At 34.6% G+C, this 26,415-nt stretch overlaps 1 protein-coding gene and 1 long non-coding RNA gene across 5 annotated transcripts in view; one reads left to right on the top strand and one right to left on the bottom strand.

Moving 5' to 3' along the window:
* Window positions 1–26,415, bottom strand: part of CNTN5 (contactin 5) — a 1,336,681-nt gene that overhangs the window by 5,680 nt on the left and 1,304,586 nt on the right. For all 3 annotated transcript variants that reach the window (XM_078058730.1, XM_078058731.1, XM_078058732.1), the window contains 3 exons: window positions 10,730–10,916; window positions 10,177–10,289; window positions 1,656–1,824 (listed from right to left, as the gene is read on the bottom strand). In XM_078058730.1, the coding sequence (XP_077914856.1) occupies window positions 1,656–1,824; window positions 10,177–10,289; window positions 10,730–10,916 (469 nt within the window). The remainder of the gene's footprint in view (window positions 1–1,655; window positions 1,825–10,176; window positions 10,290–10,729; window positions 10,917–26,415) is intronic.
* Window positions 20,136–26,415, top strand: part of LOC144379455 (uncharacterized) — a 113,347-nt gene continuing 107,067 nt past the window's right edge. For both annotated transcript variants that reach the window (XR_013442536.1, XR_013442535.1), the window contains exon 1: window positions 20,136–20,218. This is a non-coding gene — a long non-coding RNA (uncharacterized LOC144379455). The remainder of the gene's footprint in view (window positions 20,219–26,415) is intronic.

Below are 26,415 nucleotides of genomic sequence, written 5' to 3'. Positions count from 1 at the left end.
GAGTCACTTGAAAGTAAGTTGCAGACATGATGTACATTTACCTCTAAATACTTTAATGTAGAGTTCTTAAAAATAAGACATTTTCTTATATAGCCACAGTACAATTTTTTAAGAAAAGGAAATTATTGATATATATGTTATCTAATCTGCAGACATTATTCAAATTTTATCAACTCTCCTAATTATATCCTTTATCTCACCTTATATTTTTATGTAAGAATTTACTTGTCAAATATTATGTAAATAGCTTTTCCTCAAAGCTTCAGTCTAATTATTTTCTTCCTTATATTTGCCATCTATCCCACTTTGTGGCATCAAAAAATATCATATGCAATGCTTCTGGTCTTAATCCAAATTGATAAATATGTTGAATGCAACAAAGCCACATGCAGAGTCCTACAGGATATCACTGGATACTTCCCTTTAGGCTGACAATTCTGCTTGAGAATGATTACTCAATAAATAAGCTCATAATTGCCCATTAATTAAATGCACATTCTTAGGCAAGTTACTTAAATTTTCTCCTTAAAATATGAATAATGTCATCTACTTCATATAATTATTACTAAGACTAAATAAGATGATGTGTAAGACTTATGACCAATCCTAACACATAATAAGGGCTCAGTAAAAGCTAGAAATTATTAATACTGCTAATAAAAACTATGAGGCACAAATAAGTTCCAGTGATCTAATGTACAGCATCGTGATTATAGTTAATAATACTGTAGTACACACTTGAAAGTTGCTAAGGGAGTAAATTTTAAATGTTCTTACTACAAAAAGAAATGGCAGTTATGTGACATGATGAAGGTGTTAGCTAATGCTATGGTGGTAATAATTTTGCAGTATATAAGTGTATCAAATCAACAAGTTGTATACCTTAAACCTACAAAAGGTTGCATGTCATTTATATCTCAATAAACCTGGAAAACAAACAAAAAATGATACTCAATAGAATTTACAATTTACTCTGAAATCAATAAAGATGATCCAAATTTAATTTTAAGAAGCAGTTCCTTTAAGCTCTTCTGTACCCCATTCTCCACTTTTTAATGATAAAGGTAATCAAGGTAATAGAGAAATAAGTATGTTAAAGTTGTGCACTGGCAGTTTAAAAGCAATATTACAAAGCCCAAATGGCCAGCAAGGTGCTGCTTGAGACCAGGATGGGCAAGGGAATTTCCCCAAAATAAGCACATTCTAATGAAACATTCTGATGAAAAATCCTTTCTAGATTTATAGAAATTCTGCAATTATGGACATAAGGGCAACATTCTTATTAATTGGAGGATGGTATGGAAATCAGAGTGAGAAATGAGACCCTTCCAAAGTTTTCTTTTTTTTTTTTTTTTTTTTTTTTAAGATTTTATTTATTTATTTGAGAGAGAGAATGAGAGACAGAGAGCACGAGAGGGAAGAGGGTCAGAGGGAGAAGCAGACTCCCCGCTGAGCAGGGAGCCCGATGTGGGACTCGATCCCGGGACTCCAGGATCATGACCTGAGCCGAAGGCAGTCGCTTAACCAACTGAGCCACCCAGGCGCCCGCTTCCAAAGTTTTCATCCATGCAATCCATCATATTAATTTTGGTGAGGTTTACACTATTTAACATTGTTGGTGGTCATCAAATTAAGCCTATTATGTCAAAACTTACCTGAATAGGATGGTACCCTGATTTGGGAACTAGCTGTCCCATCCCCTCCTTCACTGTATGCTCGAACTTCAATAATATAGACTCCAGCATCCGGCAGTGGTACTACTGCTTGAGGTTTCTGTGTTTCAATAACTTGACTGTTGCTGTGCCCCTCTTGCCTATAAAAAACCTGGAAATAATAACAGAGATTTAAACATTTCATATTCACATGAAGATTCCAAATCTTTATTGATTGACTACCGTATGTCACATTTTGAGCTAAGGAAGCCTATGGCTTTGACAGATATGTAAGTAAATGCAATATATGTGCTATATGGAGCAGTGGAAGTGTACATAAGATGCTATGGAAATATAGGGAGAGTATGTGCTATGGTGAGCACTGTGAATTGTGTAAAACTGATGAATCACAGACCCGTACCCCTGAAACAAATAATACATTATATGTTAATAAAAAAAAAGAAAAAAAAGATGCTATGGAAATATAGGAGAAAGAGTTTAATTCTGTCTGTGGGTTAGGAAAGGCTTTTCAGAAGAGGTCATGCCTGAGTTAAGTATCTGAAGATGAATGGAGTTCACCAGATGGAGAAAAGGATGAGAATTCTAGGAAAAGATAAGAAAAACGAAAATACACCTAAGCAATGAGAAACCATAACATTAGGGTATGGAATAGACAGAAGACATACGGGGATGGGGATACATGAGACTAGAGCAGCAGGTAGTGAGGGGGCATATCACTAAAGTCTTTTATTCTAGGTTATTGGAATGAATAGTATCCTGAGGGAGTACTCACAGCTGTCATCTTCAAATTCAAAGGACTAAAGAGATAGTTCGTTAAATATATCAACAATAAATATTTAACAATGTAGGAAATCACTGAAAAGTTAAAATTTTAGTGTTTCTATTTACTTCTGTGGTTGTTTGCTTTTCTGTGAACTGGCATTTAGATATTTTGGATAGTAAAGTCTTTTTGACACCTGTCCATTGTACTAGAATAGAACATGTATTCATGGCAAATGGTTTCAGAATTACAAATTAGAACATAGAATTATCCTGGGGTGCCTGGGTGGTTCAGTTGGTTAAGCATCTGCCTTTGGCTCAGGTCATGATCCCAGGATTGAGTCCCATATCAGGCTCCTTGCTCAGCAGGGAGCCTGCTTCTCCCTCAGCCTGCCACTCCCCCTGCTTGTTCTCTCTCTCTTGCTCTCTTGCTCACTTGCTCTCTCAAGTAAATAAATAAAAATCTTTTAAAAAAGGACATAGAATTATCCTATGTTTACAAATCAGAAAGCACAGATCACAGGAATTATGCAATTTATACAAGATCATGTGGCTAGTTAGGGAAGAAATTGCATTAGAAGGTTAAAATTCTGATGATCAGTTAAGAGCTGCTTCAGAACTATATTATTTTGTTTCTACTTACAGATCTGGATTCAAAACAATCTCCTACAAACAAAATAAAACAAAACACAATCTCCATATTTCTTTCTGGGCAAATTTGGTTCCATTATAGGACCTGGTGCATGGTAAACTTAAGAGAAATCTACTTCTGTTGCCATCATTGTTCATGGTCAATGGTCAGTATTTCAATTGCATCATAAAAGATACCTTAGGAAGTTAGATAAAAATTTATGTTTTTTCTTATAAAAATGTGTTTTGAGCTTGAACTAACCTACAGAGAGGGGAAAAAAAAAAACTTTAATAGAGCATTCTTGTCATATATTGAAGCCTGTCTGTACTTGATCCTCCCTTTTGCATTCTGGTAATAAATGGTCCCTCCCTTTCACTTTTCTTTCACAGATTTAAATTTACTTCAGGGTGTCAGAAGAGAAGTAACTTCTCTCTAAAAGTACTTAGCATGTACAGTAATTGTATGTATTGAAATACTTATAGGGAAGCCATAGCCTCAATGTAGTTGCAAAGTGATAAGAGTATCATCAAATATTTACTGGGCATATCATGTGGGCCAGGCACAGTGCTATATATTGGAGATTCATAACAGAACAAGACCACATGTTCCTGCTCTCATGGCACCTACAATATAATAATGGGGACAGATACCAATGCAGGGAAGTGTAATAGGAAATGTATTTGGTGATATAGCAATGCACAGAGTAATACTTGATCAAGATTTGGGGAATCAGAAACACTTCTCGGAGCATGCCCACAGCAGGTTCTTTCAGCTTAAAAAATGACAATTGTATCAGAATTTATGTTTCTTATTTTGACTGTAGCAGTGTAATGAATTAGAATTCTGATCATCCACTTGAGGTAATTAGAAAGCAAATTTATGGCAATGGGGAAGTATGTAAATTGGTGAGGATTGGCAGGGGAGTGACTATTTTAGAGGACATTGTTATTATGGTTCAATAAATTACAATTCTTATGACAAAGAAAAATGCAACTAGTAATGCATATCTAATGTTGCTGTAAAATCCAGAGTTGAAGAAAAATTTGTGGATCAGTTGAGATTTAGAAACAAAAGGTAAAAGCAGGAAAAATACCAGTTAATAGTAGCAAAAGGAGTTTGAGATTAAATGTGGCTTTTACCAGTACATCCAGGGAGATATGATGTTATGAGTCAGTAAGTAGGTATACTAAGTGAAAAGATACATTAAATTAATGGTTAGTCTTAGGTGCTTGAGAGAATCTTGGCTCATTTTAAAATCCTGATTTAGTAAAGATGGATGAGTATGAGAAATATGAGAAGGTTAAGGAGTTATCAAGACATGTCAGAAATAGTTATTGATAATAAGGAGTCCAGAGAGTACTGTGAGAATCTGGACATTTACAAAATGGTGGTTGTGATGACAGCTATCTTTAGGCATAAAGGAAATTGTATTTTCAATACTATCCTCAAATTCTACTTAACAAGCTGGGAAGAATGAATTATCCAAATAAGTGATTCTAAACAAAAAATTAATGTGGTACTGCAATTCTGAAAGGCATGATCTGGAAACAGCTAGTCTATATTGATGGTAACACAGTAATGGTGTGAGCAGGCTTAAATATATAACAATAAATTTTTGCTGGTTTTACCCATGAGTGCCCCTGAGAAGGATGGATTCTATTAAAGGGAAGGCCAAGTCAGCAGCTGAGCATCTTGGGATCTTAGGAATAGTCAACAGGGACATCTGCTCTTCATAATGGAAAGTGAGGAATCTGAAGCCCCACTAACAATAGGAGAGTGAGAAGTCAGCAAGATGATAGAAGCAAGATGAAAAGAAGTTGGGGAAGCATAAGAACCAGTGAGAAGCCACTGACTGGAGGATGGCCAAAAGCACTTTTAAGAACAGGACTTTCTATGGGCAATTTTCAGATATTTGCTTGTATGGTATGCTTTTCATTCTACCTGCTCCTGCCAACATTTCTATCAAGTCTACTTTCTACGTGTATATATTTGATATTATATAAGCCATTTTTGTTTTATTTTTAAAAAATATTTTATCATAAAAAATTTCAAGGAAAATCACATGTAAGAGGATAGTATAACTCATTATATATGAGTCATTTTAATTTGTGGGTATCACAAGAAAGAGGCTGAATCCCATACATGGAGTGAATATAAGATGAAGGAACAGCTGCAAGATACAGGAAATCAATGAGACTAGAAGGGCCAAAGACATTAAGCTCCCTCGAGAAGCTGGATAAATATAGAGGTGGTCTTCAGAATTCTGTAGGGTGTGGAATAAAATATCAACCCAAGCGTACATATATCTCAGGAGTCTGGAAGGCCCTGATATCTAAGTTGAATAAGTAAACAAAAATTTCTGTCTACATTGATGGAACACATAATAACCAGTAAACTTTGAGCCTGATTTTTCCCCTACTCTCCCTGGCTCTGTAAACAGGCAGAAAGTAGAGGTAAGGGGGAAAGATATATGGAGAAAGGGTTGTATATCTAGGAAAGGATACTTTTTAGTTGTAGCCTAGAAAACAAGACCTTATTTTTTTTGGTATGTAGCCTGAGGCATTGTCCTGAATTCCTTCTGCTTGTTTTTTTTTTTTTTTTTTTTTCCTGAATGGATAAAAGTTTCACTCAGTGGGAAAGGGAATATTTGCACAAGTGAAAGTATAGCTCCTGGGCATTTAATATTTATTTTCCCTTTTACTTGGGCTTAAATCTACATGAGAAGAATAAGGTGGAGATAAGATGGTTGTTTCACTTTATAATCTTGGTAAACTTCTTTCATAATATAAAGAAAAAATTTCTTCATTCTCAAGATTATTAAGGAGAATTATGGCTGAATATGCTTTAGTACACAGCTTTGTTATTGGCATTGGTATTTCTTTAGGAATGCCAGTAACAGATGTGCCAAAATTAAAGACTCTAGATACAGACTCCACACTAGAGGAATTAAAAAATGAAATTTTCTTCATTGAAAAGCATTTATTTGGGAAAAATATATTAAATTAGAAAAAACTTATTTGAAGTTTTTGCTCCATTTTCCCCATCACTTATAAATAATATATTAATAATATAGGTGGCTTTTTCCGATTTGGGAAATGTAACAAAACAAGAGAAAGGAATAATAATGGACTTGAAGGAGTTATAAATATACTAAATAAACTCCCAAATTTGACTTAACTTTTCAAATGGGGAGTTATTTTATTTGAGTGAGAATAATTTGTAGCCGTATCTTCAAGAGACAATCTTTTCCTAACGTTCTTCTGGTTCTTCAAGCTTCTAATTCTCTTACTTTTTAATGAAAGCTGTGATGTCTTGAAATTATTGCTATTAAATCTGGACTTGTTAAACAAAATCCCAAGAAGTTCAGGATCTCTTGGATGATCTCAAAAAGCAGTAAGAAATTTCACAACTAGGTAATACTTAAAATTTAACTGAATGGATTTAATTTAATTTAATTTTTTTTTTTTTAAAGATTTTATTTATTTATTTGACAGAGAGAGACACAGCGAGAGAGAGAGAGCACAAGCAGGGGGAGTGGGAGAGGGAGAAGCAGGCTTCCCGCCGAGAAGGGAGCCCGATGCGGGGCTTGATCCCAGGACCCTGGGATCATGACCTGAGCTGAAGGCAGACGCTTAACGACTGAGCCACCCAGGTGCCCCTGAATGGATTTAATTTTAATATGTCTCCTCTGATACAACCATTTATGGCTTGATTCCATCCTTCTTCCACTATATTCTTGGTCATTTTTGAGGTCCCTGATAAGATTTATGATGAGGAGACCTCCTTCATCTAATGAACACCTTGTACAAAATTTCTCATCATATCTTTCTCTGTTAACATTTTGTCCTTATATATGTTGACACTTCAATCTCTGAAATTATGTAAGGAATTAAGATCCATGCTTCTTAGAAAATGGATTGGTTGAATGTCAAATTCCACTATTTTATCTTACTCTTTTTGTTATTTTTAAAGAATGAGTTCAATCCTGTATTTAGTATCCTAACTATAAGAAAAGAGTTGAGTGTATTATTTATGGACCAAGTCTGGAGAACAAATCTATTTTTCTCCATATTTATCACTTTTCAATCATTTTTACAATCTGGAAAACTTCTAGATGAAGACTTTTCTGAGTTCATCTACTTTGGACTTAATATAAAAGGTGAAAAACACAGTCTTTGCATTTTAAACCTCAGGCATTGACTCCAAGTTTCCTATTCTCAAACTTACATACCATGTACATTTCTAGTGATCTCTTTTGCTTATAAAAGTAAAGTAACTTGGCAAAAACAAAGAGTAAAAACAAATTTACTTCTCTTTTTGATATTACAATTAATTGTGGAAGCTTTCTCTTACCCTATTAAGCAGGAAGTCCTCTACCTCAAATTGCCTCATGGATAGAGAAATAGTGTGCTGACTTGTACCTACTTTTGTTAATCTTTTGTGACTGCCGTATGCTATTGTGCTTAAGAGGTGGCCCACTGTTATACTGGTATTCTTGGCCCAGTGGTTAGGGCACTCTTGGTCTGGCAATAATTTGGGGGGATATAGTAGAACTCAAAGAGGTTTTTTTCCTCTGAGTTTCATGCTCAGCCTTGGCCACTCCATACTTGGGTGAACCTCCATCCAAATGGTACAGCTCTTTAGCTGCAGTGCAGATCCTTGCCTAGGCTGGAGGAGTTTTCCACAAAGTCATGCTCAAAAGGGGGCTACAAGCTTGTGTTCTCTGGGTTACAACCCTGTAGTTTTAAATTTGCAGCTATTGTTTCTAATCACATTCCTGGCCCCTTGTGCCTGTGTCAGGAGGAGTTTTCATCCTTAGCTACCTGCTCTGTGAAAACCAGACTTTCCCAGGAGAATCCAGGCTCTGTGTTAGTCCTTTTACCCTCATGGGGCCCTTTGTGACATTTCCGCCAATAGGTCTCTCATTGGGGATTATCCTGTCCATCAGAAGTTCTAATAAGATTAGTCGCAAAAGAACAAGCTTTGAGGTCTCACTCCATTTGTTATCAGCAGACTCCTTTCTTAAGAACGAGCTCTTTCTTCTCAAGGACATAAGGAAGTATAACCATTTTAAGGAAGTAAAAGAAAAAAAAATCATCTATCAATGTGTACCTACTTGTCATTAACTTATATAACTAAGATGGAACATGCTAGTGATTCTTCCCCTAGCAAGAAGGTATTCCAAGGTAACTTCTGCTGTCTTCATTTAGACAGAACTGGCAGGCAACTTTCAAACAAAGATCAGTTCCTTTTGTTAAAATTTTCACCTAACTAGATATTCTCTTCTCAAAACAATTAGAATAAATAGTAGCTATTTTTAAATGAGCACCTTCTATATGCTAATAGCTATAAGCTATTTTACATAAATTATCTTATTTAATCCATAAAACAATCCTGCATGATAGATATTATTTTATTGTTATTTTTGCCATTTTGAAGTTAAGAAAATGAGACTCAGAGAGATTAAGCAACTTGCTCAGAGTTACACAACTAGGATTTGAATGAAAGTCTGACTCAGAAGCCAGTGTTCTTTTCCCACTACACTTAACAAATGGGAAGGCCATGCTGGAAAAACACACATCTGATAATATACACTTATGAGTAATTGCATAATATACTTCTAGCTGGATTAAATTAATTAATTTATTCATCCATTCTAGAAACATTGGGGATAAAGTGATGAGAAAGAATTTCTGCCGTCAATCACATATAGTCTGGTTGGGGAAACAACCACATATAAAGAGGAAGAACAGTGACAGAGATAGATGGGGTAATTGTGAGCAAAAAGAAGGATTACCGTGCTTGGGAACCCTATGCCCAACCTCACATATTCTTCAGGTCTTATTACCTGAGAGGTGCCTTACGCTGACTGTTTCTTTCAGATGGCCATATGCTTTCATGTAGCTCTAACTTGTTTTCTACTTTGCCTCTCTAGTTTGGGAGTTTGGTTGCCATAGTCCTAATGATATTAGATTGGTTCTTGGAAGGTATATCACCATTTATGGCCATACTGCTACATCTAATTATCAAAGGTATATTTGCCTTAGAGGAAAAGTTGTAAGGACATGGTTATTTGGGTAAGGGCATAGAAGAAGAAGGCAAAGGGAGGGGTATAAAAAATGGCTCACCTGCCCTCCCCCAAAAGATCAAATTCAATATCTCTGAGGATTAGAACAGATTTCAGTATGTATGTTTGAGTAATGAGGGTGTCTGCCATCCATACTAATTATAGTCTGTAAGAAATAATATAATTTGTGTCTTAAAATATGATTAATGGGAATTACTTACCTTAAAAATATATTTCATTTATAACTTTTTAAGTTTTTACCTTCAGAATTTTAGCACTTTATATACAAAATATTGTGTTACCATTTCTGATAATTGAAAAGCCACATAGATGATGATTTTCAGTCTAAATATTATTAAAATGCTTAAAATTTCTGATATAAATAATCTTCAGTGTATGGTTCTGTATGGAGTTTAAGACAATAAGAGAATCTGATGAAAAAAGAATTTGAAATTCAAACAAATCAATACATAGATCACATATATTTTAAAATTAGAGACAAAGTTGTTTTTCAAAAACAAACCAAATGTTTTCATATTTCCAGCTCTCTTGCTGGCACATTTCAGGATGACTGTATGTGAAATGCTATGTCTATTTTGGAGCTTGCTATCTCTCCATGGACTCTTTCTTAACCCAGTGTGCTGGCCTTAGCATTTCTTCTTCTTTTTTTGCTAATGGTCTTTCCACCCAAGTTAAATTATCCAGTCTTTGTCATCTGCCAGGAAAATTTGTCTTCAGGGAGAAAATGCTACGACTCTCTCCTTAAGTTCTGCTGGTCCTGACACTGCTTCACGGAGCCATCTTCATTCTGTATTCAAATTGTTGCTGCTTTTCCTATTCATTCCCTTCCTATGCCTTGAGCAGTTAAAACTGATTTTGATTGCCTTGGCTTACCTATTGTGGGAGGCTTTCTTCTAAGTTATAGGTAGAAAATGATTGGGAAAAACAGGTATGCTAATGGCCTTTTATGCCTTATAATTGTACATCCTCATAATAACAATTTTTAAGATGAGTGTCTATACAAGAGAGTGAAGAAACATACTGACCTTGTAGCCCATGACTTCAGATTCATTGGCTAATGGTCTGACTGGTTCCCAGCCCAGAGAAAGCTGAGAGCCTTGCTGTTCCCACCTGAGATTGCTGGGTGCTTGACTAGGGGCTGCAAAATAAAAAGTGAAAGTGAACAGACAAGGAGTCTTAAATACATTTCTTCACTTAAATCTTTGTATTTCAATCTTTTCTTGTGTGTAATAGTTGGCTGGCACCATAGGCTTCTTTCCAGCTGGAGTCAGATAAGGAGGGTTTTTGCTCCAGAGTGTCATTTTAATAGCTACTCTACCGAGCTTTTGAACCAGAATCCTTTTATCTTCCTTCCTGTGTCAAAATCGCTTGGCCTTATTTCACAGGAAGATAACCTTTATCTACTGTGAATGCAAAATTTTCTGAGCTAGTTTTGGAATTCAGATCTAAGCATTCAAGCGAGACTATGAATCAAAACTCCCCTTCAACTCTCCTTATTTTGTACCTCACAGGGCTTTCAGAAATGTTAAAAGATGTTTCCCTTTTGTCTGAAACAAACAAAAATCCCAGGTCACTTACGGGATTTCTTGGTGGTTGCACTCACTTCACTGCTAGGTGGCCCATATCCAGCTCCATTATAAGCCCTCACTGTGAAGTGATATAAAGTATTTCCTTCTAATCCTGTCACAATGACAGAGGACTCATTCCCTCTAGTTTTGACTGTTTCTGCAGCATCTTCTTGTTCCATGTCTTTCCGATAACCAACCTGTCAACAAATTATTAAATGACAGATTAATTTTGAAGTTTCTTCCATACTTGTGATTGTTTAGTTTTCCTAAAGCCCTAAGAAATCACTCTTGTATCATCCAATTAACAGGTACTACCAACAAGGCAAAATCAGTCTTAGTCACTGCCTGATTTGCATCTGTGTGCATCTTAGCAGTACTCAACAGAGCAACAAAAGGTGCTACCTTCTAGCCTGGTAGCATGAGTTGCTTGGAAAAGAGTCCAAAACACATCCTGACGTTAAGGAAGAATCATTCAAAGAAATTGAAGAAATGCTCTTCTCTTATATGTTATCAGAAACTTTTACCTTTCAAAGCCATGGAGCTTTGAATGAATTTTTGAGAAAGAGACATGAACAATATTTCCTTCTGGGCTCCACATAAAGGTAGAGTCATATAAGCTGTATGGGTTTAATAGAGAAGAGGTGACAGAGAACATTCATGATACCTGGGAGTGGTCTAAATGTAGACCTATCACATTGCTAGGATATGGGAGGGAGGCAGAAAGGAACTTTTCCGTCAAAGCACAATTTATGCATTGAGATGATCTTTCCTGATTATAAGCTCATGGTGATGCTGTCATACCAAACTTGAACCCTTTGTGAGTTTAAGTAACTGTTTTTGTGTAACAGTATTTAAGTGGTTAAAAGAGTAGTTTTTACTCCTCTACTTACTTACTGTGGTAAAAGTAATGGAACAGTAGTTGCCCCCCTCCCATTAATTACTGTGGTGAAAGAAGTGGATCACCGTACCCATTTCATCCTCCTTCAAGTGCTTTGTTTACTGTAGAGGCTAAGAAGCCAAACACCACATTTTCCAGAGGCTTTCAACTAAGGTTGCTGCTACACAGGGTAGGCAGTGAGGGGTTTTTGTTTGTTATTTGAAATATTCTGGAGCATGCCTAAGACTGCCATTTCCAGCTATAGCCAGAGGAAGTCATTATAGGCTCTTGTGTCTCGGAAAAAAAACAAAACAGAACATTTGAGTCACCACATCAAATTAAAAGGCCTCTGCCAGCCTAGGTGCTGGCTGAAGGCAAAGGGAATAAGAAATGGGTAGACGAGGAAGGAAGTTAAAAATTGTAACTGCAACTTTATGAAATGAAGACTATAATAGCAATACTTGCTTCCAGGTACAGTTTTGTGTATACGTATTAATGACTTGGGCCCCTTCCTTTTTCTGATGTTTTATACAGTGTCGTAGGTAGGTAACTCTCTAATGTAGTTCATTAGAGGAAGAATAAACTTTCACCCTGAGATGGACAGATTTACTGATGGAACTTTCTTTGACTTTCCTGCTTAGGGAAAGGGTCAGTACATTTTCATTTGTAAAAGTGATCTTTGTACCGTATCAGTATGGAACACGGTTGTTGCTTATTGTTGCTTATGAGGGTTGTTGAGTGGGGAAAAGGAAGTGTATGTATGTTGAGTAACCAAAGACAAATGGTACATTAGTGTTCAACATCCATTTCACTCTCATTCCAGTTATCTCTCTGTACTGAAGAGGATGGAGAGCTAAAAATCTTATTTCTAAGGTTCCTTTGCAGTTACGACTCAATGTGTTGTAGCTTCAGCCAGTCAGATGAATATGCCTGAGATTTGAAAGTAAAAGTGAGATGGAGATTGAACTTCTGCTTCTGCATTTCTGCTGGTAAGCACATTCATGGAGTCATTATTTTTCCTTCCTGCCCGGCCCCCAAAGGCGCATTAGTAAGTGACTCATTGTCTAACCATTAGCTTTATGAGAGCCGAGAATCAGGGCACAGGACATCCATTTTGTTGGTGCAAATCGTAGTTTGCATGGTGGGATTCTGGAACTGGCAACAACAGTGGAGGTCTACAGATCACAGCAGCTTCCTGAATGTGGCACCATCCTGATTATAGTGGCTTCTTTAAACATAGCAATGGAGTATGCTTCTGGGCCTGGTGGCTTAGAAGACATCTTCCTTTGTGTTGGTTCTATAGTTTGACTTTAAGAGTCATTCTTGATCTTTCAGGTCACCCTGAAGTCTGTTAATTTAAGTTGATAATTTTGTAAAACATTTAATAACAATAATATTTCTTAAACTATTTAGAGTAATTTAGTTCTTTGAGACTAACCCCTATCTGATACATCTACACAAATCTCATATATCTTTGTATATATCTATCTCTTTATTTTCTTTAAAGGCTAAAAAGACAATCAAATTCCTATTTCTCATCTCTGTCTCTTCACAGATTTGAACTGGTATACAGCTGAGTGACTGAATTTCAAATATCTGTTTGATTAAGCTGGAATCCTTTAAAATCCTAACTTTTATATGATGAGCTTAACTTGCTTCATCTTTGAGAATATTTTAAGTGAATAAATCTAAGTTATTTTCAAAGTACAAAATTGGCTGAGATGTCATGAGATGAACAAACACATATCTTTCCTTTCCAGTGATATGTCTGATTCCCACTTCTCTGTTTTAATTTTGTTTAATTGGTTAGATTATTTAAATTAATTAAATATATGTATTTGAGGGAAACAAGTATGATTAAATTCAATGAATGTTGATACAGATTTGATACAGATTTCACTATAAATTTTGACTTCTAAATATTTAATGTTTAATGTTCTGATTAATCACCATAAAATTAAACATCCTAATGAAAGATAAAATGTTTCTTAACTAACTGCTTGTAAAAAAGAAAAGAAAAACAAAACCAAATTCCAGCTGAAATCTACACAGTGTATTCTGAAGTATGCTTCAGGTAAAAAATGTTCTTGTTAAAAAAAACAACTTTAACTGAGGGTACTCATTTAAAATAAAGCATATCAGGGGTGGGTGGGTGGGGGCGATGGGTGAAATATGTGAAGGGGATTAAGAGTACACTTACGATGAGCATTGAGTAATGATATATAGAATTGCTGAATCACTATATTGTACGCCTAAAACTAATATAACACTGTATGTTAACTATACTGGAATTAAAATAAAAAGCTTTAATTAAAAAAAGCAATAAAAAAATAAAACCTACAGAGAAATGTAAAAAAAAATTCACACATTCTCTTTCTAGCATGTTTAAAAAAAAAAAAGAACAAGAGTTGTTACTTTCACAGTGAAATGATAATTATTTGCCCCCCACCTTTTTTTTTTTGGTTGGGAGAAAGGGTAAAACAAAAACAAAAATATTTGGAGTTTAACATTATGCTTCTTTCATGATTCTTAAATTAAAGTAATACAGTATTCACAAGTCACACACACCTTCTAAAATTGAGACTTCTTCATTCATTTTCTCCCCCATGATTCAGTTTCCATCCGGATGATATATTTCATCAAAGCATACACTTTGAACTCTATATGAGATCACTTGAAATTAGGTTAAAAATGTTTAAAAAGATATAAATATCTAAAACTGGAAGCATAGATAACCTACTATTTTATCACCTTCAGATAATTGTCTTTTGTATGTGTCTGTGTATTTCTTCCTATATTTTCATTACATATATTTAATATAATTATGTACCTATAATTTTATGTCCTACTTTTATTCTCTAACATTAGAGTTACACATAAGTATTTTCTCATTTTTCAAAGTGATATTCTATCATATGTCTGTATACCAAATAATATTTAACCAGTGTTCTATTGTGGAACATTTGGGTAGCTTCCAACTAATGTTTTTTAAATTAAAATGTTGCTATGAATGTCTTCATTTGTATTGTTTTCTACATATTGGATTAATTCCCCAGGGTAGAATCCCACACAGGAGATTATGGGGTCTAAAGTAACGAAAATTGTTATGCTTTTTGATACAAAAAATGTCACACTGGTTTTCAAATAGTTTGTACAAATTTTCATTTCCAAAAAAAGTTTATGAATCTAAGATATACCATACTATTGCAAGCTCTAGGTAGATAATGGGTTTGGAGCCAGAAGGTCTATATTTGAAACTTACTTTTTTTTATCTGTAAGCTATATATAATGGGACAAGTTACTTGACCATTGAATTTCTATACTCTTTTTATAAAACAGGCAAAATACTACTTACCTCAATTTCATGAATCATTTTTAAACTGCTCCCCTATTGTCACTAAACTACTTGAACTATTTTTTCTTGATGTTTTAATATTTCTGATTTTTCTTATTTGTAAGTCTATTAGTATCCTGTTTTTGATATTCTTCATATTATTTTGATTGTCCAATTTCGTCTCTTAAAAACTCTATTTAAAATTATAATAACATGTGATGTTATTAGTGGCAGGCAGGAAACATGTCTTCTGAGTCAGCCAATACCTGTAAGAGTATAGATTTGAACCTAAATTTACAGGGTGGCTCTTTCTGGTAAAAATCCATTTTTTTTATCCAAAGTTGACTCTCCAGGATAATTACAATTTTAACTATGCAGATAGTATAGTTGATTTTTTGGTGTGATGGTTCTAAGATACATATGTCACACACAATCCAGTTATTTTACCTGAAGTTGCAGAATCTAAAATCTAAATCCATGATTTTTGCCGTTTGCAGTAGATGGTTACTGGATGAGTTGTGAACTTTCCCCTACTTCTCAGTTTTCATACAGTTTTATATATATATGTGTATATATACACATATATATATACACATATATATATACATATATATATAATTATATTTATAACTGTATTTATAAATATATATTATGAGAATATATATAATATATATAACTATATATTATATATATAATCAGTGAATTATATATATAATTAGTGAAGAAGTCTCCTTAATATTTTATGTTCTCCTGATTTTTGCTACCTGTTAGATTTTAAAAACACAACATTTTTTCTTAGTTCTTGAAGTCACTTATTTCTATTTAATTGTACTTAGTGATCACTGCTCATTCAATATTGTACTCCTTGAATTTAATAAACATAGCTCTATTTTCTGTTGTTATTTAATGCTGCAAAAGAGTAATTGATTTTTTGCATCTTTGAAAGTAACTTATTCTTTCTTCTAGGGAGCTTAGAGGTTTTTTGTTTGTTTTTAAAATCTAAATGCATATTGAAATGTAAATATTTTATCAGGGCTTTAATTCTTAAAAGTTATTAATTCAATTATTCATTCAAAAAATTTTTGAATATATATTATTTACCAAGAACTATGCCTGCAGGCAACTGGGGACTAATGGAGTCAAAAAAGACATAGCATAGGCCAGAACACAGAGGACTTTCAGAGCAGTGACACTATTCTGTAGAGTATTATAATGGTGAATATATGTCATTATACATTTGTCAAAACCCTTAGAGATGTCCAACACCAAGAATGAACCCTAATTTAAACTCTGGACTGTGAGTGGTGATGATGTGTCAATGTAGGTTCATTGATTATAACAAATGTACCACTCTGATGGGGTGTGTTGATAGTGGGGGAGGTGGTGAGTGTGTAGGGACAGGGATTTGTGGGAATTCTCTTTATTTTCTGCTAAAATTTGCTGTGGACCTAAAACTGCTTATTTTTTTTAAAGTTTTATTAATTGAAAAAAATAATAGCTAAAATAGTTATTGAATGAATAACCCACACAAACATAAAATTGTGATTCTGACAAGCTACTTATTGCTAGAGATCTACAATTTGGGGTAAGTCTCAGTGGAGAGAGGCTGGTCAAGGAAGGCTTCACTAAGAGAGGTAGTTGAGCACTGGCAGAAAGACTAGGAGCTAAGCAGGCAAAGAGGGAGGGAAGGCAGAAGAATAGTGTGTGCAGTCTGGAAAGGAGAATGATATATATGCAGGCCTGAAAAAAGTCCAGTTAGGCTGATGTGGAAATTGATGGTGAATATGGCTTAATTTGATCCTACAGACAAAGGATGGAGCTAGATCTTGTAGTTGTCTGTGTTAAGGAGTTAGGAACATTTATAACACATTGAAGGATTTTGAGCAGGGGTGAGGGTGGGAGTGTGCATTTGTTTTTTGACAAGATATACCCAGCTGTCCAAAGTTTTTTTGTTTTTTTAAAGCACATAAATCAGATGGCTCCCTTGTTAAAAACTTTCCATATTGCAGTTAGAATAAATTCCAAACTCCTCATCATGGTTTCCAAGGCCTTACCTGATATGCTCTCTGTGTCCTTCTCCAACCTCATTTTACATCCTACCTCACTTTCTTGCCATCTTCCAGAAAAATGGGTCTCAGACATTCACTCACATTCATAATTGAATTTCTAGTGCCATGTCTCTAGAAGCTCTTTTCATAGCTCTTTTTCTCTAAATGGCTATCTCCTTTGGTTCAGCTTACCTGAGAAGCCTCCCTTGACCACTTCTCTAAAGAAACCATCTCTCTTTTATGCCATTCTGAGTTTTGTAACAATCACTTGTAATTATGAAATTACATGAAGCTATCCTAATTTATCTGTTTGTTTGTATAAAGCACCAAGGTGGCAATGGTTGCAATATGGAGAAGAGATTGGAAAGAGGCTAGAGTAGATATAGGAGAGCAGTTGGAAGGCATTGAGAGTCTGGCTAAGAAACGAGGATAGCCTGAACTAGGGTTATAGTGGTGGATGTAGGGACACATATGGGGTCAAGCAATATTTAGAAATTAAAATCAACAGACTGGTGATAGATTAGTTATGGGCATGCCAAGAGGGCGTTGTTAAGACTTTAATATTTCCTGAAACTCTGTGGTATGTATTTTGGTTACTTTGAGTTTGGACTGCTTGTTTATGTTGGATTTTTTTCTTTGTTGTTGTTAGTGCTTTTGCTCTGTATATTTGGTCTTCTGACAGGTTATCTATTGCTTATAGACCAAATTTCCTTTGTCCTTCATGTCTACTATCTTCTCTCTCACCTTAAATTTTCCTATTCATTAACTTTATATTCCGGGATTACTTCTCAAGTTTGTACTCTGAAGCACTGGTTTAAATATTTAGTAGTATCAAATTTGCATTTTATTGCTTCTAATGAATATTTTATTTTATTTACTTTTTTTTTTTTTTTAGTGCATTCTCTTCATATTTTGGATCTCTCTTTAAATATAGAAGAAATACTCTCCTTTTTCTCATCGGTATCTAGACTCATATGTTTAAAATTTTTCTTCTGATTTACAAGAAAATCTCTTATAGGGAAAGGAATTCATACTGAGGCTTACCATTTGTTTTATTCTTTCAGAGAGTTTTATTCTGTTTAATCATCCTTGAATTTTACCTAACTGATCTTTAATGGTGTTATAAAAAGGAATTAAGGTTTATTTGAATGGGAAGACATCCATCTCTAAACCGTATATTCCAGACCAGTGGCCTATGCTGTGCAGATAGGTGCTAGATTATTGGTTGTTAGTACAAGGCTCCACTCATATTCTCCAAGCAACACAAAGAAATCTACCCAGGCCTGATCTGAGAGACAGAGCTTCATGTGTGTGACTGTAGTTTGTTTCACTGAAGGAAAAGATAAAGGGGAAGGAGTCCAGAGGCTATTTCATTGCTTGCTTGAACCTAGAAAATGGGATTTTGAGGCTGGGTCATTGCACAAAGATGAAAATAAAGAAAAACCTAAAAATGCTGCTAATAATTTTGTTTCATACCTCTCATTGCAATTGCAATAAGGATTTTCTCTTTTCTTATGGTTTCATGGTTACTTTAAGAGAAATCAAGAAAAGCTAGTTTTATGTGCTTCCATTCAATTCACTGTCACTTCTAAATTCAAAAGTTGTAACTAATATAAACTGAGAGTTAGGAGGTAGATATTTCACTTCTAGCCTGCTTCTCTAGTAATTCCTCACCTTCAGATAAACTTTGAAATGCTATGACATTTTCTCTAATAATGCTTAAATTGTCTTTTACATTCCTTTTTTTTCTCACATAACACCTAATTTTAGCCATGTCCTTCTACTGAGAGCTTCAAAATCTTATATATTAGGAACACACTTCCCATGGAAGATGAATTTGTTTCAGTCAAGAATGTCTTTGCTTGCCTCAATTTAGTTGATCTCCAGCTTCCTAATCTCCTGAGTTTAGCACTAGGTATAGTTATTAAATTGGCTATTTGCAATCAATGCTCTGAGATACACTAGCAGTCGGTATTATTAGATTGCAGACATATTAGCTGTTTTGTGTCCAACAGTAATTTTACTATAAAGAATGCAATTCAGGGTGCCTGGGTGGCTCAGATGGTTAAGCGTCTGCCTTCTGCTCAGGTCATGATCCCAGGGTCCTGGGATCGAGTCCCACATTGGGCTCCCTGCTAGGCGAGGAGCCTGCTTCTCCCTCTGCCTCTGACTCTCTGTCTCTCTCTTATGAATAAATAAATAAAAAAAAATTTAAAAAAAAGAATGCAATTCAATGAATCACATAAGATAAATAAACAATGCTTAGTTAAACTTTTGAATATTTATGAGGCTGTTCAACAGTGATTAGGGGATATGAGGTGAGGAGGTATAAAATACAGCAAGAACATAACAATGGATATAATTTACTGAATAAATCTGTATTTATTTTTCCTAGAAGCTGTCACTACTATCTAAAGAAAATATACTAAAGAAGATGGGCTATAAATATAATTGAATTTGTTCTTAATGCATGTAGTTCAGTGCAGGTCTTTTACGAATGTTTGTTCCCTTCCCTTCTTTACTCAAATGTTGTAAAATACAGCATGTTGAATAAAGAAAATTTGGGGAATATTTTATTATAACTAATGTGCAAATGTGTTTGTGAGACGAGCTGTAAATATAAGTCTCTTAATACAAACTAATTAAATGAAAGAATAAAAGTTTTTATATGAAAGTTAATACTTTTAGGTGGAAGAACATTAATCTTTAAAAATTTATTATGTATTTCACCACATATAAGGTGCTAGGAATGCAGAATTTGGAGATGTATAGTTTTAATGTATGCATTAGAACAGACAAAAAGCCAAAATTCAGTGATATGTCCATCTTAAGGAGCTTGAAAAAGAACAGTACATTGTAAACCTAAATAAACTAGAAAGAAGGGTATGATATAGATAAGAGCAGTACTTAATGAACTGAAAATAAATACAGATAAAGAAAATGAATAAAGCCAAAGTTAATTCTTTGAAAAGATCAAAAAAAATTTGTAAATCTCTTTTGATCAGGAGTGAGCAGAGAAAGAGTGCGAGGGAGAGGTTAGAGGATATACAAATTATTGGTAGAAATGAACACCATGGATCTTAGAGAGATATATTAAAGACAATGATAGAAATAAATGGTGGCGAAGAAAAGTGATCATGTAAATCCCGCCCTAGATGAGAACTGAAAAATCTTGGCAAGCATCCAAAAGCAGACAGCCACTGCAGGAGAGTTTACTCTGGAAACCTGAAACTGCAACAGGTAAGTTATAGCTTTTTTGTTTGAAAATATGACTATGGTGCCAGAATGTGACTGCAGCCTTGCCAGCTGGAGAAACAAAGGATCGAATTGAATGTAAGGGAACTGCAAAAAGAGTAAGACTGAAAATCCCAGTGTAAACACTGCTCAACTTCTTGGCTAAAAGATAAACTCTGCTTGCTCAGGGAGAATAATTAGGAGAGTGGGTTTAAATGTAGGCAGCAACGAAGAAAATCTACCCAAAAACAGCTGCATTGGGTGGGATTTTTGAGTTTGCTGTTGTTTAAACTGAGTGCATTTTTCAACATGAATGTCCTCAGGAAGCAGAAAAGTGGCAATTTTTAAAAGCATATATTTTAGAGATTTATTATAAAAAGGTGTTGTGTGAAATAATGTAATTGCTGAGATTTGCTTCAAAATAATATAGAAGAATTGATTAAAGGGCATTGTATGTAAAATGTTATCCATTTGTTCATAATGGTTGAAGGTGAGTGTTGAGTACATAGAAATTTACTATACTTCCTTGTATATTTCACATATTTTTCATGTTACAAAGTTAAAAGAAATATAATTTAAAAATAAAGATCACAGTTACAATCGAATCAAAACAATAAAACAGGCATTAATCTAAGAAAAGATTTGTAAGACCTATATTGATAAAGATCAAAGAAAACAAACAAACAAAAAAACACAGGGATATACAATAATCATTGATAATTCTTCCAAAATTGTCTATATAGGCAGCTCTATTCATAACAGACCCAAACTGGAAACAACCCTAATGTCCATCAATGATAGATAAATAAATTGTGGTATACTCATACAATACAGTTTGGGAGAAAGCATGTAACAATACAAATAAATCTTACTAATATAATGTTGAGTAAAAAATGCAAGACATAAAAGGCTCCATATAATTCCAAAAACTATGAAAACGAATCAGAATGCAGGATACTGGTTTTTGGGAGGGTATGAATAAGGATAGTGGCTGTAGTAAACACAAGGTAGGTCTCTGGTTTGTTTTTTTTTTTATGCTCCTATTTTTTTTTATTTTATTATGTTATGTTAATCACCATACATTACATCATTAGTTTTTGATGTAGCGTTCCATGATTCATTGTTTGTGCATAACACCCAGTGCTCCATGCAGTACGTGCCCTCTTTAATACCCATCATCAGGCTAACCCATCCCCCCAGCCCCCTCCCCTCTAGAACCTTCAGTTTGTTTTTCAGAGTCCATAGTCTCTCATGGTTCGTCTCCCCCTCCGATTTCTCCCCCCTTCATTTTTCCCTTCCTGCTATCTTCTTTTTTTTTTTTTTAACATATAATATATTATTTGTTTCAGAGGTATCAGGGAAATCCAAATCAAAACCTCAATGAGATACCACCTCACACCAGTCAGAATGACTAAAATTAACAAGTTAGGAAACGACAGATGTTGGCGGGGATGCAGAGAAAGGGGAACCCTCCTACACCGTTGGTGGGAATGCAAGCTGGTGCAGTCACTCTGGAAAACAGTATGGAGTTTCCTCAAAAAGTTGAAAATCGAGCTACCACACAACCCAGCAATTGCACTACTGGGTATTTACCCCAAAGATACAAATGTAGGGATCTGAAGGGGTATGTGCACCCCAATGTTTATAGCAGCAATGTCCACAATAGCCAAACTGTGGAAAGAGCCAAGATGTCCATCGACAGATGAATGGATAAAGAAAAGGTGGTGTATATATACAATGGAATATTATGCAGCCATCAAAAGGAATGAACTCTTGCCATTTGCAGCGACGTGGATGGAACTGGAGGGTGTTATGCTGAGCGAAATAAGTCAATCAGAGCAAGACATGTATCATATGACCTCACTGATATGAGTAATTCTTAATCTCAGGAAACAAACAGGGTTGCTGGAGTGCTGGGGGGTGGGACTGATGGGGTGGCTGGGTGATAGACACTAGGGAGGGTATGTGCTATGGTGAGCGCTGTGAATTGTGTGAGACAGTTGAATCGCAGACCTGTTTGTAGTTTTTAGTAATGTTTTGTTTCATGACCTGAACTATAGTTATGTGGATATGTTTACTTAGTGGTAACTCATTGAACTGTACATTTATTATTTGTGCTCTTTTCTATATACAGATTTAAAAAATTGTCCTTTTGAAAATAAAGTGTCAGTCATTTAGTAATTAGCAGTCAATTAGTAATAAGTATTTTTATAATGCTATGTCTTTTGTAAAGCTTCCTTTTGTATGTATGTGTTCAAGTACTTTATAACATTTCTCAATTTCATAGTCTGGTAAGCAAAACCATGGCTGTATCTATCTCTTCAACACTCATTGAGTTAGTACCTCGAGATCACAAGTACACTGTCAGGTGTTAAGATAAAACCCACTGCTCAAAAGAAAGAAGAATGTGTTGCAATTTGGTCATTCTCAAATGGGTCATTCTAAGAGAATGTCAACAAAAATGTTCCAAGTATTTGTTAAATTAAATGGGTTGATGTCTACATTTGCGGTTTCATTCTTCGTATGCATATTTTGTGTGTACAAATGTCTGGTATGTAATAGAGAGTGAGACTGTGGATGGATGTATGATGAGCTCAGGATGGCTGGATTTAGGAATGAGAAAACTCCTGTTTAGAGGTGCTATAGTGAATTCAGATTTGTGTAAAAGAGTAAAAAAATGGGAAATAACTATGAATATGATAAAAGATATCAATATCCTTTCAGTCTTTTATGTGTATAAAGCAATATATTCACGCAAATACTCTAATATTCTTGAAAATGAAATGGTTTATGTAAAAATTTTAGTAAAACAATTGTGAAAAATGGTTTGGATTAGAGCATTTTTTTCCATGAAGCAATCTATCTAGAAGCAAATAAACAGAAGCACAGTACATTGAGTGATTTATTGCTCTCCAAAAATTCTATAGTTGCCTTTCAATAGGACAGGAAGGAAGGAGTTAAGCAACTGAAATGTTACTTTTTCAATTTCCTTTGATCTGCTGATTTTTGAAAAACATAAATAGTTTTAGTTAGTCTCCCAATCTATGAAAATAACCTAAGAAGGAAATCTAATGATAGGGACATGAAAGCTATTTGATTTAAATCAGAGTCTGCAGAATTTCAGAAAAAGAAGAGAAGAATTGGCTTTTTTTTTTTTTACTGTTTAGTTTTTAATCTTATTTTTAGATAGTCATAATAGAAAGCCAAAGAGAATCTGTAAAACAGCTGTTACCCACATACCATATGGAAAATAAAATAGCCTTTGTTTTAGCCCTTTGGTGACTGGCTTCATTTTGGCTTCTTTTCCCTCTTTAATTTATATTTGAAATTCCATTTTTCACCACACGCACACATACTCACCCACCCCCTGCTATTCAAATTAAATGCAATCTGCCTGGCATGAGTTATTCTCAGACAAGAGTAGACCTATGTTTTTGTCTTCTGCTCTGATGATTAGAGTCAGATCATAAATTACACAGCAATCTCATACCTTCTCCTCTTAAGAAATCCCCCCACAACTTATTTTATTGAACAAGACTCAATTGTTGTCTTTTCAGTGCAATCAGTAACTCAAAATGGCTTTAGTGACATGTCTAAAATGAACTTCTTACTTACATATCCTCTGAAAGGTTGAAGATAAACACATGCAAGTCTTGAACATAGCCCAGGAAAAGAAGTCGTTAGGGGTGACTTTAGTGAGAATTGTAAAATGGGACAAGTTGTTTTGTCTTTCATTTTTCTTAATAATAAGCATCAAAAAGTTCAGAATTGAAACTAGGACACTGTGTACTCCTTGCTACAAAAATACATTGTTGCTTATTGTTGAAATGAATCTAGCCATTAAAAGACAAAAATACAGTTAATAATACTGTTACAAAAAGGATACAAAAAATATAAGCACCATAAATTTAGTAATCCTGGGGGATTTTGTTTCACAGGCAGAATATACAACACAATATTTTTTAAAATTATGTCCAGAAAAAAATTCTTTTTATGTTATTCAGTAAATACATATTTTATGTATTGATTTATTATTTTACTCAGGAAAATTGAACACATCTTAGGGACAGATATATGCTCACACAAACAGAAAATGATACCCATATAGGGCACTGGCATGGGTTTATCCTCATTAACGTTTCTTGAGAGAATCAGGATGCTAAGGAATCCTGAAGAATTATAGGCATAGTAATTGTGTTGTTCCAGTGTCTTTCTCTCTCTCTTTGGTTTACTTAAATTTCCCATAAACATTTTTTAATCTTAGATTGTGAGCTTTTTGAAAGCAGGGACTATATCTTATTAATTTTTGTATTTCTGCTGTCTGGCACATTGCCAATAATAAATGCTTGATGAGTGAAGGAATGAAAAAAATGAATCATCCAACATTCCATTATCACACACTTTCCTTCATCCTTCTGCCTGATCTGGAAACATCAGACAAAAGATGATAAAATTTGGCCTTATCTTTCTTTACTTCCCCTTCTTGCCAGGCTGTCTTCTGCTCTGATTTTGTATGCACATCAACATTCTAGTTTTCTCAGAAAAGCTTGAGAGTTTCTGCTTTAGGACTCAAGCATTACCATTCACAAGACATTGAATGCTGGTGGATTCATAAATTCAAAACTGAACCTAATAATTTACTTGCATAGGCCAATGACAGGGATGATAATCCAGATGGGACAGTCATGGTCATTCATGAATCAAAGTTGTTCAATAAATATAGCCCATGTTCAATTTTCAATCATGTTGCATGTCAAAAGCTAGAATTTCACGTATCTCAATGTCAACACTTTCTACATTTAGTCTACACAAGCCATGAAGTCTGAAGCCACTGCTATGCAGTTAACCAAAATTCCTAATGGGTGGTTCTAAGAGAATGTCAACAACGTTGTTCAAATATCTAAAATACAATTAGATGGGTTAGCGTCTACATCTATGATTTCATATTCATTCTTATTTCCTCAGATGGTCATTTTTTATAAGGTAGTGCTAGATTTGCAGAAGGCATCTTAAAAGCTTGTTGAAAATAAAAGACCACTTTTTTCTTTTGATAGCAGAGTCCTAATCTAGCCTAATTGTGACATTTAAAAATGCCCGTGGGTAAAATGTCCTGAAGCCCTTTACCATTAATTACAGTCTTTTTTGGTGGGTTAGGGGATGTCATCGTTCTTTCTCTATTTTTATGCATAGCTATTCCTACCATTTCAATTCGCATGACCATTCTATTAAATAAGGCAATTAGTAAATTTAATAACCAAAATTAGTTTGAATTGAATTAAATGGTTAATGTATTCATAGTGTTAAGTTTGTTGCAGATGAACATAGTTTAAGTAAAAATGCTTGGTTCATTATTTTTTAAAACAATTAAGATGTAATGGAGGCTGCCTTGTAAAAGGCAAAAAATGCCAAATGTGAGTTAATTATTAACAGATGGTATCAGGGGAAGCCTCCTATTGAAATTCTATAGCTGCTCCGTAGGGCTAGGTACATCAGGGGAAAGAATGTCAAGGTCAAGTCATCCAGCAAAAGCAGCTATCTGTAGTTAGGTCAAGACCTCAGGTTAGGATTAAAAAACAAATACCAAAAAACAAAAACGAAAGAAATAGAATCTTCCTTGCTAGACTGTGAACTTCATAAGGGCAGGGACTCTATTTTACTTATTGTTTTACCCCACACATATCACCAAAACATAGCCACTCAATAAATATTAGGCGAATCAATAAATGGGATTCAGATGAAACATACAGACAGTCATATCAGGGATTCAAGATCCAAATCTGACTGTCAATCTAGGTCATAGAATCAGGCTGCAAGTCAGCTGAGAAACAGAGTGAGAAGGAGAGCACAATGAGAGGGATTTGGGTCAGAAGGTAAGTAAGGATATAAGGGCCTTTAGGACTTTATTGCCCATAATGAGGTCTGTCTTGTCTCTAAATGATCCTTGCTTAAGCATAGAATCCCATGATTAGTAGAAGAGAAAATACAAAGATTTCAGAGTCACGTAAGCCACCTACAGGTTTAAGTTTGATTATTTATTAAGAAAAATGCATGGAGGCGTTATCATTAGTATGTATTCTAGAGATACAATTCATCAATATTAAAATTGTAGGGAAGTATGTACTTGACAGGAACCATATTCTAGATGGAAATAAATCTGTGCACATGACTTCAGAAATGATTTATTTCTCATTTACCTCCCCTGT

This window comes from Halichoerus grypus, chromosome 11 (assembly GCF_964656455.1).
Source record: "Halichoerus grypus chromosome 11, mHalGry1.hap1.1, whole genome shotgun sequence".
In the NCBI taxonomy this organism is placed as follows: domain Eukaryota; kingdom Metazoa; phylum Chordata; class Mammalia; order Carnivora; family Phocidae; genus Halichoerus; species Halichoerus grypus.
This window is presented reverse-complemented; position numbering and strand designations above follow the sequence as displayed.